The sequence below is a fragment of the Myotis yumanensis genome, unplaced genomic scaffold (assembly GCF_028538775.1).
Source record: "Myotis yumanensis isolate MYYU_CA2020_CCGP unplaced genomic scaffold, mMyoYum1.0.hap1 SCAF_4, whole genome shotgun sequence".
NCBI classification, from domain to species: Eukaryota; Metazoa; Chordata; class Mammalia; order Chiroptera; family Vespertilionidae; genus Myotis; species Myotis yumanensis.
The window spans coordinates 58189350-58205063 of record NW_027223755.1 but is presented as its reverse complement, the minus strand read 5'-3'; the positions used below and the strand labels follow the sequence as shown (position 1 = coordinate 58205063).

The following is a 15714-nucleotide window of genomic DNA, read 5'->3' as shown; positions in this document are numbered from 1 at the left end:
AGTCAAGGCCCCACTGTATATTTATATACACTACATTACATATATAGATGAAATAAGATACAGTGTATTATATAATTAAGTTATCTGAGTTTCTCTAGTATATGCATTGGATATATGTATGATGGCTAATTTTATGTGTAAGCTTGGCTTAGTTTGGTCAAACACCAGTCTAGATGTTTCTGTGATATTTTTTAGATGTGGCTAACATTTACAATCAGTAGACTTTGAGTAAAGCAGATTACCCTCCATCGTGTGTGTAAGCCTCATCCAATCAGTTGAGGCCTTTTAGAATAAAGACTGAGGTTTCCCAAAGAGACAAATCTTTCTCCAAACTGCAACATAGAGAAACTCTGCCTGAGTTGCTCCAGCCTGCTGTACTGCCCTGTGGATTTCAGACTTATTTATAGCCTCAAGACTGTAATAATAATTCTTACCTGGATTTCAAATCTGCCAGCCTATCATACACTTTGCACTTGCCAGCCCCCACAGTTGCATAAGCTAATTCCTTAAAATCTCTCTTGCTCTCTAAATATCTTATTTGTAATAGTGCCAACAATAAAAAATTAAAAAAGAAAGTAGAAAAAATAATTCCCACTGAGAGATATTGATCAGAAAAACAGGAGATGGTCACCTGTGAATAAAAATAGTTCAGAAATCACTTCACACATACACACAAATCCTTATTTGTTCTGTTTCTCTGGAGAACCCTGACTAATAAAGTATACTATGAAGCTTTAAGAAGGAATCCATTTTAGTGATGTAACTTTTATTATCTTGTGACAAAGTTGGGTTATATAGTAGTTAGATGTCACTATTCATTTTATAGGCATGCTGGAAGCTTCGCTAACAGTTGGATATGCTTTGGGTTATGCAATAGCAGCACCCCTGGTTACCAACCCTAAGAGAAGTACTTCTAATATAACGTAAGCCATTTTCTTTCCTTTTTTGCCTACATTATGTAAAATATTTATTTGATAGACACTTTAGCTTATAAATAGACTAGAGGCCCAGTGCATGAATTCGTGCACTGGTGGGGTCCTTTGGCCTGGCCAGTGATAGGGGCCAATCGGGGCCCTCTCACCCAGTCCAGATCGGGGCTGATGGGGGCCAGCCAGATCCAGGGCATCTCCAGCCCTCTCGCCCAGTCCCAATTGACCGGACCCCAGCAGCAAGCTAACCTACTGGTCAGAGCGCCTGGCCCCTGGTGGTTAATGCGCATCATAGCAACTGGTCAAGCAGTTGACCAAATGGTCGACCGATCGGTCAGACACTTAGCATATTACACTTTTATTATATAGGATACAATTAATTTTTAATGACCATATTTTTAGAAAAATATATGTAAATGTGACTGATATGCACATATATGTACATATCAATACATTTACAATGTATATTTTTTACAGTACTGCTTGAAATAGAATTTAAAAGACATTACTTAGAATGACAAGCTAACTAGTAATTCTGCATATAATTTTTTAAAAATTGTGGTAAAAAACATGTAACATAAACTTTATCATCCTAGCCATTCTTTAAATGTACCGTACAGTGTTAACTATATGCACTTTGTGTGCAACAGATATCTAGATCTTTTTATCTTGCTAAACTGAAACTCTTTATTTGTTGCACAGCAACTTCCCTTTTTCCCTTTCTCCCCAGCCCCTAGCAATCATCATGCTATTTTCTGTTTCTAAGAGTTTGACTGCTTTAGATATCTCATATATGTGGAATCATGCAGTATTTGTCTTTTTGTGACTAATTTATTTCACTTAGCATAATGTCCTTAAGTTTCATTCATATTGTAGCATGTGACAGAATTTTCTTCTTTATTCATTCTTCTGACAGTGGACATTTAGTTTACTTCCTATTTGTGGCTATTGTGAATAATTCTGCAATTTCCATGAGTGTGCAAGTATCTTTGAGATTCTATTTTCAATCCTTTGTGATATATACCCAGAAATGGAATTAAAAAAAAAAATCCTCACCCAAGGATATGCTTTTTTATTATTTTTTTTAAAAATATATTTTATTGATTTTTTACAGAGAGGAAGGGAGAGAGATAGAAACGTCGATGAGAGAGAAACATCAATCAGCTGCCTCCTGCACCTCTCCTACTGGGGATGTGCCCGCAACCCAGGTACATGTCCTTGACCGGAATCGAACCTGGGACCTTTCAGTCCACAGGCCGACGCTCTATCCACTGAGCCAAACTGGTTTCGGCTGATTTTTTTTTAGAGAGAGAAAGAGAGAGAGAGACATTGATCGGTTGCCTCGCAACTGCACCCCAATCGGGACCGAACCTGCAAACTAGGTGTAAGCCCTAACCAGGAATTGGACCCAGAGTAGAGGACACTCCAACCAACTGAGTCACAACAGCCAGGAGCAGAAATGGGATTTTAAAAAGAAATCTCCAGCCCTAACTGGTTTGGCTCAGTGGATAGAGCATCAGCCTGTGGACTGAAGGGTCCTGGGTTCAATTCCAGTCAAGGGCATGTACCTTGGTTGCGGGTGCATCTCCAGTAGGGGGTGTGCAGGAGGCAGCTGATCGATGTATCTCTCTCATTGATGTTTCTAACTCTCTATCCCTCTCCCTTCCTCTCTGTAAAAAAATCAATAAAATATATAGTTTTTTAAAAAAGGAATCTCCATACTGTTATCCATAGTGGATGTACCATTTTATATTCCCACCAGTAGTGCACAAGGTTTCCATTTTCTCAACATCTTTGCCAACACTGGTTATTTTCTGTTTTGTTTTGTTTTTTGGTAATAGCCATCCTAACAGATGTGTTGTACATTTAAATTTAACTTCCAATTTCAATTTATTTTTGCCTATAATAGGAGGCATGGGCCAAGATTCTATTTTCTCTCAAAGAAATAGCTAATAGTACTAATGACATTTTGGATCATTTCCTTTTTTAAAAATTTTTATTTTTACTGATATTAAATACCATTTTTACCATACATTAAATTTCCCCATAAATGAGTTTTTTTTTCTTTTCTCTTGTCTGTCTAATCCATTTTCTGGCATTTTTCTACTTTTCTATTTTAAAATATATATATATATATTTATTGATTTCAGAGAAGGGAGAGGGAGAGAAAGACAGAAACATCAATGATGGAAGAGAATCACTGATTGGTTGCCTCCTGCAAACAACCACAATGCAACCCGGGCATGTGCCCTGACTGGGAATCAAACCTGTGACCTCCTGGTTCATAGGTCTACACTCAACCACTGACCCACGCTGCTGGCTGGGCTTCTGACATATTTTTCTATTTAATGCCAATACTACAATATTTTAAATATAACCACTAAGTATAACTAGTGCCCGACCAATGTGGCTCAGAGGTTGAGTGTTGACCTATGAACCAGGAAGTTATGGTTTGATTCTGGTCAGGGCACATGCCTGGATTTTGGCTTGATCCCCAGTAGGGGGCCTGCAGAGGCAGCCAATCAATAAGTCTCTCTCATCATTGATGTTTCAATCTCTCCTCCCTCTCCCTTATTCTCTGAAATCAAGAAAAATATATAAAAAATAAATATAACTAGTTATATTTAATAACTAAAGCTTTATCATATAATTTGCTATTTGGATGAATAAGTCTCTACTCATTATTATTCATTAAAAATCATTTGCAAAATTACTTTCCAGATAAATTTGATAATCTCAGGTTATAATCAAATCATTTTGATTTGACATACTTGAATTTATGTGTCAAATTGGAAATAACTGTTATCTTACTATGTAAGAATTTGGTATATTGCTCTATTTTCTCAACATTTCTTTTCTGCCCTTCACTAAAGTTTTATGATTTTATTTATTGAAGATATCTTATGAAGTTTATTCCTACTGATTTTATATATTCTGTTAGTGTTATGCATGGAATCTTTGTATTATGACATTTACTAATCATTTACTTTTAATAGGAGACTATATTGATTTCTAAGTTTGTCTTATATCTGTTACTTTATTAAATTCTTTGCTTATACTTTGTAGTTTCTTTAAGTTTATTTTCCTTAATTTTTAAATACTCAGTTATTCACATGAATGTGTATAACTTTTATCATATTATATGTAATATAATGAATATAGTTAGAATATATAGCTGGGTTCAAAAGTAAAACAAATAAAATTTCTAAAAATTATAAAAATAAGAAAACTTGTACCCCTAGTGGCAATCTGGAGTTGAAACTTTCTAGGCATAGCATACTGTACAATGGAAATCAAGATTGCAACCCTGTGTCATTGCACTTTGGAATTGGTATCCCTGAGTGATGTAGCAATGGATAAGGAGTTGGCCCACATTCATATAATTTGCTATTTGGATGCATAAGTCTCTACTCATTATTATTCATTAAAAATCAGGAGCTGTGTTTGCAAAATTACTTTTCAGATAAATTTGATAATCTCAGGTTAAAATCAAATCATTTTGATTTGACATACTTGAAATTATGAGAGATAATGCCTATAAGCAAGCTACTCACCAGGTGTCTGTTGGCAGTAAAGTCACCTGTGAGAAACCAGCATCTCCAAAACTGTGGTTCCTAGGGTTGTGGGCATTTCCCCATGATGGCTGGTTGGACAAAGTCTTAAATGTGTGCGAAACTGAAGACTGTGGCAGCTGTGTAGTAATCAACTTCCCTAAATCTCCTCCCTAAATTATACAAAATAACTTCACAACTATGAAAATTCTCCACAAGATCATAGTCGCAGTATCAAGGAACACAAAGAATGCTGAAGTTGTAAACTGTGATTAAAAAGAGAAAATTAAAAAATCCCAGCACAGGATCCTTCACACTCCCATCCCACTCTGTCCACTGTAAGGCTTTGTGGTTTACAAAGGTGGAGCAAGAAAAATTGCAGGTAAGAGAGGAGATAATGGCCAACAAAGGGTCCTGAGGTTGATTAGGTATGATCACTAGAAGGTAACTCACTCTTAGTCTGAGAGTTGAGAGAAGGGACTATAAGAAAGAGATTTCATAATAAATGTGATTTAAAGGGTTAATTGTGCAACTTAAAGGGGAGGTTTTCACTAAAGGGCTAGGTGCGTGATTTAAAGGGGCAGGGCTGATTTTAAAGGAGAGGTGAGATTTAAAGGTATAGTCTTCGAAATGCTTAGCTTCTGTTGAAGAAAGTTTTAAAAATATCAATGAATTACTCATCACCGCCTGAGTGGACAGGGGAGAAAAAAGAAAGGGAAAAATTTAGGGGCCTGCAAGACAAAAGGGAACTACGTTATTGAAGGACTCACAACCATTCACTCTCAGCAAAGCAAACAACAAGGACAAATTAACAGAAAATGTTTCATTTCTCTCTTTATTTTTCTTTCTCTGTTAGATTATGGTTTTGTTTGTAATAAAATACACAAACTTGAATTTTTTCACTTTTCTCTATTAGAGTTGATGGCGGTGGTAATAATGAACACTGGTTACATACTTGGTGGATTCGCTTTGTTTTTGTCACCGTTGTGGCATGGTCGACATTAATAGCATTTTTATGCTTTCCACGGCATATAAAAGGTGACTATACTGATATAATTAATTTTATTAAAGGACTGTAGGTTCCTCATCCCACCCTCACCTCTCCTTTCCCCTCCCCCTCATTCTCAGAATATGCTTGTACTACATTTCTCTCTGTCATAGATATACAGAGACGTGGGATAGTATTATCTGAACAAATGAAGCCTTGTGTGGCCAGATACTATTTTATTTATGTACCAGACTTTCATAAGTGAATATTTTTTGCTCCTTGTCATTTATTTTAAAAAATGCTTTATATCTAAAGTTTATGTTTTCTTAAAGAAAGACATCTATTTATCTAGTATCCTATGTAATAAAAGGCTAATATGCAAATTGTCCCCTCAACTGGGAGTTCAACCAGGAGTTCCACCAGGGGGCAGGGCTGGCCAGCCAACCACCCGCAGTCCCTCCCCCTGGCCACCCCCCCCAACCAGCCCTCCCCCCAATCAGTGCCAGGGCCAGCTGGACCCTACCCATGCACGAATTCGTGCACCAGGCCTCTAGTTATTTAATATATGTACTACCTCATAGAATTGTTGTAATCCTATATAATAAAATGGTAATATGGAAATTGACCCTAACGGCAGAATTAACAGAACAACTGCTGGACCAGTCACTATGAGGCACACTGACCACCTCTTGGTCCCTTTCCCTGGCCAACAGGCTTCGATCGCCTGATGGCCACCCGTAGTGGAGGTGGGGCCAGCAAGTGGGTGGGAATAGCCAACCTCTTGGTCCATTCCCTTGGCTGTCAGGCACCAATCACCCGAAGGCAAATGGGGAACTGGGGGTGGGTGGTGGCGGGGGGTGGGGCTGGCTTGCAGCAGCTGGAGAAGATGGCTCTGATTGCAAACCAGGCCTAGGGACCATACCCGCACACAAATGTCGTGCGCTGAGCCTCTAGTATAAAATAAAAACTATTGAAATTCTTTTAAAAACAGAGAAATAAAATATTCTCTTTATGATAGTACATTTTATTGGTACAAAATGTTTTATTAACATTAAAGACTATTATTTTACATTTTAGGACTGTACTGTCAAATAGTGTAGAACCTTGCCACATGTGACTATTTAAATTTTAAACTAAATTAAATTTGAAATCCATTTACTCAGTCATAGGAGCTAGTTTTAAGTATTTAATGGCTAAGCTATTGTACAGTACAAAAATGGAAAATTTTCATTATAACAGAATGTTCTTTAGGAGGCTACTGTTAGAAGAATGTACCTTTTAGTTAATTAGATTGACTTCAACTTGTTCAAAAATAGCTCACTTGGCATTCCAAGACAAACTAGGTTTATTAGGATGTGTATGTATGTTTTACATGTGTTTTATTTTTATTATTTTTTAATCTTTATTGTTGAAAGTATTATAGATGTCCCCCATTTTCTCCCCCATTCTTCTCCCCCACCCAGTTCCCACCCTTCACCACCCTATTGTCAGTGTCCATAGGTAATGCATATATGCATATAAATCTTTGGTTAATCTCTTCCCGCCCTTTCCTACCACCTTTCCTTTGAGATTCCTCAGTCCGTTCCATGTCTGTATGTCTCTGGTTCTATTTTATTCATCAGTTTATTTTGTTCATTAGATTACTTGTTCGTTTATTTTGATTTTTAGATTCAATTGTTGATAGATATGTATTTATTGCCATTGTATTGTTCATTTTTTTAAATATATTTTTTTCTTCTTACTTGAACATGTCATAAGATTCTTTTGCTTGTTAACATAGGTACAGGAAAGATAACAACATCTGAGAGACAAGAAAAGCATGAACCATTTGACAAAAAGTATAAAGATCAGGAATTTGGAACTAGTATCAGTGATTTATTTGCTTCTATTTGGGTAAAGTAAAATATTTAACTTGTTTTCCCTTCTGTTCACAACCTCACCCTTTAGTTTGCCTGCAGAATAATAGTTTTCACATGTAGATTTTATCAAGTCATTTTCCAGATTACTTGGTTGGTGAATTTCATACTCTTTTAGTGAGACTTTAAATACCCTTCACAATAGCATCAACTGAATTTTCCTTATTTCAGAATTTTACCCCTTTCTCCCCCACATTTCATCCACTTACTGTTTCATGGATGCGTTAGGTACTTTTGTAGTTCTGTACCTTTTTAGATGTAAATCTCTCAACTTCAAATGTTCTTCTTTCTCTTCTTCATTGGAAAAAAAACCTCTTTGTCAATCTTACCTTAGTGAGTTTCTCCTTTAATGCTTTCATAGGTATTTATTCAAAATATAATATAACATAACATGTTATATGGTATAAACATATACATAGTACTTTTTTTAATTAAATTAGTCTAGTTCTTCTTAAAATAAATAGCTAAGTTGTATAAAATCATAAGTTTTGTTTACTTGTTTTCATTTAAACACAAAAGTGTTTATATTTTTATCAAATCATGAAACCTTTCTAGTAATGGTCTATATTTTATTCAGACTTTTATGTAATTTTTACTTTTACAAAAATATTTCATGTATTTCATATATTTCATGTATTTTAACAATATAGAAATAAATTAGGGAGTCCCAGCAATTGGATCCTGAGAAACACTGCAGTACAGAAGACTGGGATCTTAAGCCAGCCAAAGGAACACTTCATTTTTTCATTTTTATTTTATTTTATTTTTTTATTACTTTGTTATCTCTTTTTTTCGTTGTTTTCCTGTTTTTGTTTGTTGCTTTATTTTCTATTTCTTTTCACATTATTTTTCCATCACTCTATTTTATTTTATTTTTATTTGCTATTTTTATACCATTTTTGAAATAAAATCTTTTGTAAATTTATTATTATTATTTTTTCTTGTTCTTTTTCCTCTTATCCACCCATCCTCTTTCTACTTCCTCTATACTGAACTGAGATCCTCCCCATATTCATCCAACTCTTAGCCTTATCTTCTATATATAAGCTCAGCATCTACAGATTCTGCCCCCACCCTCTTTGCTGGGGGTTTGGTGTTTGTATTTTTTTCTTTTTCTTTTTTTAAATTATTATTATTACTTTTTGTTTGTTTATTTGTTTTGTTTGTTTGTTTATGTATTGGTTCTGTGGTGTTTTCCCCATATATATATATATATATATATATATATATATATATGTATGTATATAATCTCCTTTTCTTCCTTATTCTTTTCTTGCTTATCTTTTTCACTCTCTTTGATATCATTTATGCTTTCTTTTCTCGCCCCTAATTCTCTTTTCTCAGGTGGTCACTTATAGTAGAGTTATTATTGTCATGAGTACATTCGTGCTTTAGTCCCTTTGTGTTGTGTCTTGTTGAGGTGAATTTTATCCTGTCTGGCCAGGTGCTAGAGAATGAGCCTCATAACCAGACACCTAGAGAGGAAACTCCATCCACAAACGGGTCAATAACACCCCAGGCCCAACTACAGAGGCAGGAAGAAGGTGGCATTGAGGGAGAGAGCGTGAGACAGTGAGGGACCAAAAGAGGAGTGTGTGGTCATGTGGGATATGTGTGTGTATGTGAGTGAGGCACAGATAGATCCCACAGGGCCTTCGGGGTCAGGCTAAACAGGTTCGCCTAATGAGGCAGCCACTGCTACCGTGTAAGAAGTTCTAGGAGGCCGGCTCATCCTCAGCCTAGCATTTTTAAGGGGAGAGCTTTTGTAACTGGGAGCCAGGACTCACCCCCATCCAGGGTGCCCTCAGATAACACCTGGGACTTTACAGACAATCCTGCCAGGGACCTACTGCCTCGGCTGTTGTCCCATGGTCAACAAGTCTCCAGCCACCCTGGGCGCAGGCTCCTGTGAGTTCTGAAGCATGCTCCCCTCTGACCGGCCCAACGCCTTAGCCCGGGGCACTGCAACCACACAAGCCACAGACACGTGAGCAGCCTGCCCCGTCTGAGGAGCAGCAGCCACATGAGCAACTTGCCCACGATTGAGGAGCGGCAGCCCCATGCAGCCTGCCCCCATCCAAGGAGCAGCAGCTGCACAGCCCACACCCTCCTCCTGTCTGAGGAGCAGTAGGTGTGCAAGAAACCTGCCCCATCCAAGGAGCAGCAGCCATGAAAGCAGCCTGTCCCCCATATGAGGAGCAGCAGCGGTGTGTGCAGCCCATACACATACAAGGAACAGCATCATCACAAGCAGCCCACTCCCATTCAAGGAGCAGTAGCCGCCCGAGCAGCCTACCCAAGTCAGAGGAGCAGCAGCCATACGAAGAGACCACCCACATCTGAGGAGCGGCAGCCCTGTGCAGTCCACACTGGTCCAAGGAGCAGCAGACACATGCAGCCTGCACCTGTCAGTTGAGCAGCAGCTGGGTGAGCAGCCTGCCCCCATCCGAGGTGCAGCAGACACACGTGCAGCTTGCTCCCGCCCAAAGAGAAGCAGCCACGCAACCAGCCAATCCCCCATCCGAGGAGCAGCAGCCATGTGAGCAGACAGCCCCCATACTAGGAGCAGCAGCCGCACGTGCAGCTCACTCCGGCCCAAGGAGCAGCAGCCTCCCGAGCACCTCGCACCTGTCCAATGAGTAGCAGCCACACGAACAGACAGACCGACCACATCTGAGGAGTGGCAGCCCTGTGCAGCCCACACTGGTCCAAGGAGCAGCAGCCACATGCAGTCTGCACCTGTCCGATGAGCAGCAGCTGGGTGAGCATCCCACCCCCATCTGAGGAGCAGCAGCTGCTCAAGCAGCCCGCACCTGTACGAAGAGCAGTAGCCCTGTAAGCAACCTGCCCCTGTCCAAAGAGTGGCAACCTCATGAGCAGCCTGCTCCATCTGAGGAACAGCAGTAGTGTGCAACCAGCTCCAATCCAAGGAGCAGCAGCCACATGAGCAGTCCGTTCTCATCCGAGAAGCAGAAGCCACGTGAACAGCCCGCTCCTGTCCAAGGAGTAGCAGCCGCACTCAACCTGCTCCCACCTGAAGAGCAGCAGCCTCATGATCAGCCCACCCCGTCCAAGTAACAGCCGCTGTGTGAGCAGCCTCACCTACCAGCTAGAGGAGATACCACTGCTAGGAACAGCACCCACCAGAGGAGCCGCTGCCAACTGAGGAGCAGCCACTACTGTGATCACTTGAGGAGCAACTGCAGCCCGAGGAACCACTGCCACCCAAGGAGCAGCCTCTGCACGACTCGACATCTAGATCAGTCGATGAGACCAAAAATGGGTAGACACAGAAACCCCCAAAGGAAAGAAATGGCAGATTGCCAGAAAACTGGCTAAGTGAAACAGAGGCATGCAATATGCCAGAAAAAGAATTCAGAATAAGGGTCCTAGAGTGCATAAACCGATTGGAGGAAAAAATACACAACTTATGTAAGAGTCAACAAGAAATGGATGAAAAAAATCAATAACTTATGTAAGAATCAAGAAGAAATGAAGCCCTGACCGGTTTGGCTCAGTGGATAGAGCGTCAGCCTGTGGACTGAAGGGTCCTAGGTTCGATTCCCATCAAGGGCATGTACCTTGGTTTGGGGCACATCCCCAGTGGGGAGTGTGCAGGAGGCAGCTGAATCGTTGTTTCTCTCTCATCGATGTTTCTACCTCTCTATCCTTCACTTTCTCCCTTCCTCTCTGTAAAACAACAATTATATATATATATATATATATATATATATATATATATATATGAAGAAATGAAGAGTGATATAGCTGCAATAAAAAACACCATGGTAAGTTTCAACAGTATACTGGGAGAAGCGGAGGACCAAATTAGCGAATTAGAAGACAGGGAAGCAAAACACACCCAAGCTGAACTACAATTGGAGAAAAAAAATTAAAAAAACAGGAGGATAGCCTAAGGGTGCTATGGGACAACATGAAATGAAGCAACATACAAATAATAGGGGTGCCAGAACAACAGCAAGAGGAACAAGGATTAGAAAACCAATTTGAAGAAATAATGTCAGAAAACTTCCCTGCGATGGGGAAGAAAAAAGTCGCACAAGCACAGAGAGTCCCATGCAAAATGAACCCGAAAAGACCCACACCAAGACACATCATAATTACCATGGCAAATGTTCAGGACAAAGAGAGAATCTTAAAGGCTGCAAGAGAGAGACAGAAAGTTACATACAAGGGATCTCCCATTAGATTATAAAATGATTTCTCAACAGAAACACATCAGGCCAGAAAAGAATGGACTGAAATTTACAAAGTGATGCAAAGCAAGGGACTGAATCCAAGAATACTCTATCCAGCAAGGCTATCATTCAAAAGTGAAGGGGAAATAAGAAGCTTCACAGACAAAAAAAAGGCTAAGGGAGTTTATCACCACCAAGCCAGCAATGCAAGAAATGCTAAAGGGATTGGTGTAAATAGAAGAAATAAAAAGCTAAGAAAGAATACAGGCACAAAAATATAAATGGCTACAAACAAATACCTTTCAATAATAACTTTAAACGTAAATGGACTAAATGCTCCAAACAAAAGACATCGAGTGGCTGAATGAATAAAAGAATATAACCTGTACATTTGCTGTCTACAAGAGACCGACCTCAGAAGAAGGGACTCACACAGACTGAAAGTGAAGGGATGGAAAAATATCTTTCAGGCAAATGGAAATGAAAAAAAGCTGGGGTAGCAATACTTATATCTGACAAAATAGACCTCAAAGAGAAGGCCATAACAAGAGATAAGGAAGGCCACTTCATAATACTAAAGGGATCGATACAACAAGAGGATATAACCCTGATAAACATATATGCACCCAATGTAGGAGCACCCAAATACATAAAAAAGACTCCTTGAAGATATCAAGGGAGAGATCAACAACAATACAATCATAGTAGGGGACTATAATACACCATTGACATCACTGGATAAATCCTCTAGACAAAAAATCGGCAAAGAAACAGCAATCCTAAATGACTCACTAGATCAGATGGACTTAATTGACATCTTCAGAACACTTCACCCCAAAGCCACAAAATACACATTCTTCTCAAGTGCTCATGGGACATCTTCAAAAATAGACCACATATTGGGTCACAAACAAAGTCTCCCCAAATTCAAGAAGACTGAAATCATACCAAGCATCTTCTCAGACCACAAGGGCATAATATTAGAAATAAACTACAATAAAAACAACTCAAAATACTCAAACACTTGGAAGCTGAATAGCATGTTATTAAATATTGATTGGGTTACCAATGAGATCAAAGAAGAAATTAAAAACATCCTGGAAACTAATGACAATGAAAACACAACAATCCAAAACCTTTGGGACACAATGAAAGCAGTCCTGAGAGGGAAGTTTATAGCTCTACAGGCCTATCTCAACAAACAAGAAAAAATGGTAGTAAATCATCTAACTCTACACCTCAAAAAATTAGAGAGAGAGCAACAAGAAAAGCCCAGAATGAGCAGAAGGAAGGAGATAATAAAGATTAGAGCAGAAAAAAATGACATAGAGACCAAAAAAACAATACAGAAAATCAATTAAACAAAGAGCTGGTTTTTGAAAGGATAAACAAGATTGATGAACCTTTAGCCAGGCTCACCAAGAAGCAAAGAGAGAGGACCCAAATAAACAAAATCAGAAATGATAGAGGTGAAATAACAACAGACCCCACAGAAATACAAATGATTATTAAAAAGTACTATGGACAACTCCACTCCGACAAACTAGACAACCTGGAGGAAATGGACATATTCCTAGAAAAATACAACATTCCAAAACTCAATCAGGAAGAATCCAAAAATCTCAACAGGCCAATATCTATTGAAGAAATTGAAGCAGTCATCAAAAAGCTTCCAGCAAACAAAAGTCCAGGACCAGATGGCTTCACAGGGGAGTTTTACCAAACATTCAAGGAAGAGCTAAAACCTATCCTCCTCAGACTACTACAAAAAATTCAAGAGGAAGGAACACTTCCAAGCTCATTCTATGAAGCCAGCATCACCTAATACCAAACCAGGTAAAGACAACACAATGAAAGAGAATTGCAGGCCAATATCCCTCATGAACACAGATGCCAAAATCCTCAACAAAATCTTAGCAAATCGGATCCAGCAGTACATCAGAAAGATCATACACAATGACCAAGTAGGATTTATTCCAGGGATGCAAGGATGATACAATATCCGCAAATCACATAAACAAATTGAAAGGAAAAAACCACATAGTCATATCAATTGATGCAGAAAAAGCGTTTGACAAAATTCAACACCCATTTTTGATAAAAACTCTCAGCAAGGTGGGAATAGAAGGATCATACCTCAACATAATAAAAGCCATATATGACAAACCCACAGCCAACATTATACTCAATGGACAAAAACTAACACCATTTCCCTATAAGAACAGGAACAAGATAGGGAAACCCACTCTCACCACTCCTGTTTGACTTAGTACTGGAAGTACTAGCCATTGCAATTAGACAAGAAGAAGAAGTAAAAGGCATCCAAATTGGAAAAGAGGAAGTAAAACTGTCCTTATTTGCAGACAACATGATATTATACATACAAAACCCTAAAGACTCCATAAAAAAATATTAGACTTAATAAATGAATTCGGCAATGTAGCAGGATACAAAATTAATGCCAACAAATCTATGGCATTTCTATATACCAATAGTGAACTTTCAGAAAGAGAGACTAAAAAAACAATCCCATTTACCATCGCACCAAAAAAATTAAGCAACCTAGGAATAAACTTAACTAAGGAGGTAAAAGACCTCTACTCAGAAAACTACAGGACGTTGAAAAAAGAGATAGAGGAAGACATAAACAGATGGAAGAACATACCATGTTCATGGATTGGTAGAATCAACATCATTAAAATGTCCATACTACCCAAAGCAATCTATAAATTCAATGCATTTCCCATTAAAACACCAATGGCATATTTCACAGATCTAGAACGAACTCTCCAAAAATTCATCTGGAATAAAAAAAGACCCCGAATAGCTGCAGTGATCCTGAGAAAGAACAAAGTAGGTGGGATCTCAATACCAGATATCAAACTGTATTACAAAGCCACTGTTCTCAAAACTGCCTGGTACTGGCACCAGAACAGACATATAGATCAATGGAATAGAATAGAGAGCCCAGAAATCGGCCTGAACTGATATGCTCAATTAATATTTGACAAAGAAGCCAAGAACATACAATGGAGCCAAGATAGTCTCTTCAATAAATGGTGTTGGGAAAATTGGACAGATACATGCCAGAAAATGAAACTAGACCACCAACTTACACCATACACAAAAATAAACTCAAAATGGATAAAGGACTTAAAGGTACAACGGGAAACCATAAAAATTCTAGAAGAATCCAAAGGCAACAAAATCTCAGACATATGCCGAAGCAATTTCTTCACTGATACAGCTCCTAGGGCATTGGAAACTAAAGAGAAAATGAACAAATGGGACTACATCACAATAAAAAGCTTCTGCACAGCAAAAGAAATCATCAATAAAACAACAAGAAAGCCCACTGCGTGGGAAAACATATTTGCCAATGTCATATCTGATAAGGGCTTAATCTCCAAAATTTATAGGGAACTCATACAACTTAACAAAAGAAAGATAAACAATACAATCAAAAAATGGGCAAAGGATCTAAATAGACACCTTTCAAAAGAGGACATTCAGAAAGCCAAGAGACATATGAAAACATGCTCAAAGTCACTAATCATCCGAGAGATGCAAATCAAAACAACAATGAGGTACCATCTCACACCTGTCAGACTGGCTATCATCAACAAATCAAAAAACGACAAGTGCTGGAGAGGATTCGGAGAAAAAGGAGCACTCGTGCACTGCTGGTGGGAATGCAGACTGGTGCAGCCACTATGGAAGACAGTATGGAGTTTCCTCAAAAAACTAAAAATTGCACTCCCATTTGACCCAGTGATCCCACTTCTAGGAATATATCCCAAAAAACCAGAAACACCAATCAGAAAGGATATATGCACCCCTATGTTCTTAGCAGCACAATTTACCATGGTGAAGATATGGAAATAGCCTAAGTGCCCATCAGCAGATGAATGGATTAGAAAACTGTGGTACATCTACACAATGGAATACTATGCTGCTGTAAAAAAGAAGGAACTCTTACCATTTGCAACGGCATGGATGGAACTGGAGAGCATTATGCTAAGTGAAATAAGCCAGTCAATAAAAAAAAATACCACATGATCTCACTCATTTATGGATAATAAAGACCATTATAAACTGATGAGCAAAAATAGATACAGAAGCAGAGCAGCA

The 15714-nt window shown here is 38.7% G+C and overlaps 1 protein-coding gene across 1 annotated transcript in view; it reads left to right on the top strand.

Moving 5' to 3' along the window:
• The window catches only part of SLCO6A1 (solute carrier organic anion transporter family member 6A1), an 81640-nt gene that overhangs the window by 23276 nt on the left and 42650 nt on the right, over positions 1-15714 (top strand). Inside the window, exons 4-6 of the mRNA XM_070413743.1 lie at positions 827-923; positions 5397-5518; positions 7249-7361. Of these exons, the coding sequence (XP_070269844.1) occupies positions 827-923; positions 5397-5518; positions 7249-7361 (332 nt within the window). The remainder of the gene's footprint in view (positions 1-826; positions 924-5396; positions 5519-7248; positions 7362-15714) is intronic.